This window comes from Cavia porcellus, unplaced genomic scaffold (genome assembly GCF_034190915.1).
Source record: "Cavia porcellus strain 051 isolate PalLab524CR breed Dunkin Hartley unplaced genomic scaffold, mCavPor4.1 scaffold_50, whole genome shotgun sequence".
Lineage (NCBI taxonomy): Eukaryota > Metazoa > Chordata > Mammalia > Rodentia > Caviidae > Cavia > Cavia porcellus.
In genome coordinates, this window is record NW_026947533.1 from 4,830,656 (window position 1) to 4,837,135 (window position 6,480).

The window sequence follows — 6,480 nt, forward strand, 5'->3', positions numbered from 1 at the left end:
TCACCTTTCTCCTTCTCAGGATACTATTATTCACTCTTCAGAGAGATATTAGTTTAGTCTCTTATGTTCAGTTTCAGCATACATAAAAATAAAGATGTCTAACAGGGAGAGAATGAGACACATTATGGTAATCATTATCAACTTCCTCCACATCAGTCTTGAAGATCAAAAAACCCTGCATCATCCTGTAATTATTTGACTAGTTCTATAATGTTCAGTATATATTCAATGCATGTGAAGATGGGAACAACTATTTTGAAGAAAACTAGAGACAGTAAGATAGAAAATGAACATCTCGGTGGACTTGCTTTGAAAGCTTTGTTTCTTTAACTTGTTTCGGTATGAACTGTTCTGTTTTGTCATGTTTAATCTTACCATCTTTAAGATAAAAAACAAGTTTGTAGAACAGATAAGCATATTAATAAGTTTTTGTTGGATCACTGAGGTGAATGTTTGCAGTGTCATTATTTGAATATCACTTTATATGTTTTAATTTTGTAACTTGAACAATTATTTTGAAGATGACAATATGTAACTAATCAACTAGTGATTTCTGATTGTTTATTTTTCAGAACTTCTGTATTATTTCTACACTTTTTAGTTTTTTTTCTTTAAATAAAAATAATTCACCAAAAATATAAAAATTAAGGTTTAATGACAAAATATTAAGTACATAGACACTATCCATACTTGAAAGTGATAAGCCCATTTCAGTTTACCATGTTTAATTACAAGATATCATGTTGAAGCACAAAGACACTTTAAAAAATCTAAAGAGGTATAAGTGATTAACTGAAAACCATACAAAATATGTACTTGAGTAGAGCTCCACTTCAGATTTGTCATTTCTGGAAAATTTGTGAAGAAATATTGACATCAAAATTCTGTATTGATTATTTCTTGAAGTCTACTTGGAATTTTTAAAGTAAAATTAGATCAAAACTGTCTGAAGAGTGCTGCTTTTTCTATGTATTTAACAACAAACATGTATTGCCATATTTCTCACATTGTTAATACACATAGGATCCAGTGAGCTCTTTCAGATATGTAACAATGATCATGTGTGCTGAGAGTATTCCCATAACACATAGGATTTATCTCTTGTGTGAGCTTCTTCACGTATTTCACTTACAATCTGGCTGCTGAAAGTGGCTCCACTTGCTTATGTAGCCAGTGGTTCTTCCCAGTGTGAATTCCTTCATGTGTTTTGCAATGACTGTATGTGGTAAAAGATTTGCCACATTGTTATATACATAGCATTTCTCACCAGAGTGGAGTCATTGATGTATCTTACAAAATCCATGTGTGGTGAAAGCTTTCCCATATTCTTCACATAAACAGGGTTTCTCAACAGTGTAAATTTTTTCATGTTTTAGACAATGAGCATTTCTGCTGAATCCTTTCACACATTCCTTACATATATAAGTTTTCTGCCCAGTGTGAAGATTTTCTTCTTTTTTTTTTTTTGTCTTTTTTGTTTTTATAGGTACCAGGGATCGAACTCATGACTGCCTGCTTGCAAGACAGGCGTTTATGCCACTGAGCTAAATCTCCAGCCCGAGTGTGAAGTTTTTCATGCATTATGTAATATGAACTTGTGCTCAAAAAATTCTCATGATGCTCATATACACTGGTTTTATCTTGAGTGTGAACTTTCATATTGCTTACAATGTCCATGTTGGGTAAAAGCTTTCCCACATTGCTTTTGTATATAGGGTTTCTCTCCAGTGTGAATTCTTTCATGTTGCTTACAATTTCCAGAAGTGGTAAAATCTTTTCCACATTGCTTACATATGTAGGGTTTCTCTCCAGTGTGAATTCTTTCATGAACCTTACAATATGCACGTGTGTTAAAAGCTTTCCCACATTGCTCACATACATAGGGTTTCTCTCCAGTGTGAATTCTTTCATGTTGCTTACAATTTCCATGTTGGGTAAAAGCTTTCCCACATTGCTTACATACATAGGGTTTCTCTCCAGTGTGAATTTTTTCATGTTCCTTAATAACTCCCAATGTGTTAAAAGCATTCCCACATTGTTTACATACATATGGTTTCTCTCCAGTGTGAATCCTTTCATGTTGCTTACAATGTCCAGATTTGGTGAAACCTTTTCCACATTGCTTACATACATATGGTTTCTCTCCAGCGTGAATTTTTTCATGTTGCTTACAATTTCCAGATTTGGTGAAACCTTTTCCACATTGCTTACATACATATGGTTTCTCTCCAGTGTGAATTCTTTCATGTTGCTTACAATGTCCAGATTTGGTGAAACCTTTTCCACATTGTTTACATACATATGGTTTCTCTCCAGTGTGAATTCTTTCATGTTGCTTACAATGTCCAGATTTGGTGAAACCTTTCCCGCATTGCTTACATACATATGGTTTCTCTCCAGTGTGAATATTTTCATGTTGCTTACAATTTTCACGTCGGGTAGAAGCTTTCCCACATTGCTTACATACATAGGGTTTCTCTCCAGTGTGAATTCTTTCATGTTTCTTAAAAATTCCCCGTGTGTTAAAAGCTTTCCCACATTGCTGACATACATATGGTTTCTCTCCAGTGTGAATTCTTTCATGTTGCTTACAATGTCCAGATTTGGTGAACCCTTTTCCACATTGCTGACATACATAGGGTTTCCCTCCACTGCAATATTTTTCGTGGATCTGAACATTGTGGTGTGTTTCTGCTATTTTCACATTCACATTACCTTCTGCAGTACAAGGGAATACTTCTTTACACTGATTCCAAGATGTATGTCCATAGGACTTCCCTAGGTTGTCATTTCTGTAAAAAAAGTCACATATAGGATTGATAACCATATTACAAAGTTTTTATTGAAGAGTTGAACAAAACTGTTTGCAGTCTCGCTGTTTGAATCCCTACTTCATATGTTTCACTTTTGTATTTCATTAACTATTTCTATGAGCAGCATATGTAATCACTGTCTTTAAACTTCTTACTGTTTATTTTCACTTTGAAAGGGGTATTATTTTTACTTATTTTGTTTTTTTGTCTTTCCTTACTTTAAATTAAAAAAAAGAAAAATTCACAGTGAAATGGGTCTCAACTTAAAGACTGCATTAATGTCAAGTTCTGTTTTTAATGCCTAAGAAATTCTGACCATGAAGTAACAGAATGGCCTTATAAGACATGTTGAAAACAACCATACCGAAAAGAATGGTACACATTTGGAAATCTTAAGATTTGGAACCTTTGGAAATGCAGAATCTTTAGCTTCACTTTGAGCATGGGTAAATATGTGTAGCACATACAGATCATTCTGATATGTTTCCCCATCACAATCTCCCTTCTGTCCTTAACCTGTAGTTCCCTTTTCCATATTGTCAGTATTACTTTTCTCTATTAACCCTCTTTCATTTCATTCCACAATTTATATTTTGCTTTCTCATCTAAGAGAAACCCTGTGAACTTTTAGGTTTTATAGCTGAGCTATTTTACCAAATTGATGGGAGAAAAAACCACCTATTTCTTATTGCAAATGACATTATATTATTTATTTTTTGACATTATATAACACAATTTTTTCTTTTCCATGCTGGAAATGAACAACAGCTATTAGCATAAAATCTATAGGTTTATTAAAATCTATTTTAAGAGATTTTTCATTGATCATTAAGCTGTGAAATTCAACTTGAATTTGCCATTCTGCAAAATCTGATTCCTAGTGTGCTGAATTTACAAGAATGCACAATCACAGAGAGTCTATTAACATTTTCCTTCTCCACAAATCCATTGATAGATAGCTAAGCTTCTTCAAGGCCTGATCTATTATAACTTGATCTGCTTTGTATATGAGCAAGCATGTATCAGTATTTTATGTGGATTTTGAATTTTTAAAAATATATCCAGGACAAGTATGAGGGGATCAATTTCTAGAGACAACTGCACACTGATATTCAGAGTGAGTGCACTTAACATTCCACCAGCCTTCTAAGAATTTTAGTCAGAATGGTTGATTCTTTAGAGCATGGCTTGGAAACACGAGCACTCAGTTTTATTTCAAATTCTATTGCAATCGTAGAAATTTTTAGATAATAAATGTGTTGTATTCTCATGTACATATGGGTAGAAAAACTGAAGGGAGAATGTCATAACTCAAAGTGTATGCTTTTCATACACATCTATATGTAATGTCATATATTTTCATGATTTAATTCACGCATTATACATATCCTAGCTTATACGTCTTTGGAGAATTTACTGACAATAAATTGAATGGTGCCTCATTTCTTTGGCAGTCATTTTTTTGCTGACTCACTAATTACTCAGGAATATTCCTTCTCCTCATGAGTGCGAATTACCTTAAGTATCTCCAGTAAATTTTGCATTCTTTTTTAGCTTCCTGGATATTCCCAAGGCCTCCTGAATTGTAGACATAGAAATACCAGCGCTCATTAGAATAATACATACAAATTAATAGATTTTTTTATAGTTATAATATAATGTGTCCAGGTCTGAGCTATTTTTAAAAATATTTTCACATTGTTTTTAATGAAACAGCACTGATGAGAGACATACAACATTCTGACAGCATGAGTGACAAAAGTATTTTGTCCTTACCTATTGCAGTCAGGTTCCTAAAGGTTTCAGCCATCACATCTCTGTAGAGATTCTTTTGGGATGGACTCAGCAAAGTCCACTCCTCATTGCTGAAGTTCACAGCCACATCCTCAAAGGTGACCACCTCCTAAAGGATCATACATATATTTCTCACATGAAGGTTGAGCCACCAGGTTTGGGATATCTTAAATTCTCTCCTACAAATCTGAATCAAAAGCAAAGTGTGGTGGTGCATATCTATAACCCCAGCACTCAAAAGGCTGAGACAGGATGGCTTTGGTGAGTTTGGTCAATTCTAGGCTCCATAGGGTGTTCAAATCCAGCTGATATATGTACAGAAAGCTTGTCTCAATAAAACTAAACCAATAAAACCAGAAAAAACAGCTGAATGAAGACTGATTTCTTCAAATTTAAATCCATGTTTTGGTCATTAATTTTGTGTATATACACATTTTTGAAGACAGCAAATTTGATAATAGATTGCAACTCACTGCTAATGTAACAGTGAAATAGGAGCAGTGAATCTTGTGCTGAGTCACTGCAAGATTCCCTGTGTACTGTCTCTAAAGCAGAGCTCATAGTGAGAAGCCTGCAGGACCAGCATCCACAAAGCACAGAGGCAGATAATTTTCCCATCAATCAACTGGGAAGCCAAGCAAGCACCTCCCTTCCCTGATAAGTGGTGGCGATGTGGCAGACCATGGCCTATCCAGGGGGCAAACCAACTGCAGTTCCTGAGATCCATGCCGTGCTGGAATTTAAGACACTTGGAAGGCAAGAAAGCACCACTTCTCCCTGATAAGCGGTGGCAGTCTGGCAGAATGCGGCCCTTCCAGGGAGAGAAACAGCAGCAGCTCCTGAGATCCGCGCCATGTGGGAACTTAGGACGCTGTGAAACCAAACAACCAGCCTGTCTCCCTACTAAGCAATAGTGAACCTACTGATACACGGCCTAGAACCAAACATCCCTCTTCCCTACCCCTCTTCTCCTGTCACCACCCCCTCCCATTAGCAAATGGGAACCAGAAATCTGAGTGTCTCCTGGGAAGCAGACCATAACAAATAAAGAGGGACTTCCTTCTACTATCTCTTTGAAGGCGAATCTTTTTATCACTTTTGCTCTATTCTGATTAATGGTATTGCTCTATTCAATATTGTGTTTTGATAAATACTATAATGTTCTGTATTTCATCTCATTTTGATATACGTGTTTGAAAGAACAACTATTATAAAGATAATAAAATATGCTGTGATACCTATTACTGTTATCCCAGTAACCTGTTGTGAAGTTGTGTACCAGTTTCACTGTATGATCTTAGTTGGCCTTATTCTGCCTTGTTCTGTTGTACTTTACCAATTTAAAATTTTAAAAAAAGAAAAAAATCTCATCAATCACTTTGATAGGCTGCAGATACTGTCCCTTCAAATCTCATTTAGGCCAGTAAGTACTTGGTTCTTAATATACTTCAGAGCATTTTGAAACATGAATTTGGTTTCATAGAACAAAACATAAACATCCAATATCATACACAAATAATAACTCAAATGTTAGTGGAAAATACTGTTTTTTAAAAAATAAGTATATAAAATGGATCCAGGCCCAAGCTGTAATTTATAGCTCACTGTCACCATGCGATCACTTTCAATTCAGATATAAGAAATATATCTTGGGAGGTTGGTGAAGGAGTTCTTCCTTGAATTTGGGGCTATCCTAAGTTACAGAGCTGTCTAAAATAGAGAAACCCTGACTGAGACACCCCACACACAAAGTGAAACTTGAAAACAGACTACATAAGACACCTTTGGTTTGTTTTTAAAAATTATAGCCATACAATACCGAAAAATGCCAATAATGTTCAACACTTTCTGAGAAACAATGTGGATATCTTCC

General features: G+C 35.1%; 1 protein-coding gene across 1 annotated transcript; it reads right to left on the reverse strand.

Moving 5' to 3' along the window:
- Positions 1-1,002: 1,002 nt before the first annotated feature.
- On the reverse strand, positions 1,003-4,317 carry LOC134475038 (zinc finger protein 239-like). Its single transcript, XM_063244404.1, has 2 exons — positions 4,295-4,317; positions 1,003-2,792 (listed from the first exon to the last, which is right to left on the reverse strand). Exons 1-2 carry the CDS (start codon positions 4,315-4,317, stop codon positions 1,637-1,639), a joined length of 1,179 nt encoding a protein of 392 aa, XP_063100474.1. The 3' UTR covers positions 1,003-1,636.
- Positions 4,318-6,480: the final 2,163 nt, after the last annotated feature.

Bases quoted from the DNA above. Each gene is read 5' to 3' on its own strand.
- LOC134475038 (XM_063244404.1), bottom strand. From the start codon at position 4,317: ATGAGGAGAAGGAATATTCCTGA. The intron at 2,793-4,294 runs GTAATTAGTGAG...CTTTTTTTACAG, and splicing joins AGGAGAAGGAATATTCCTGA to AAATGACAACCTAGGGAAGT.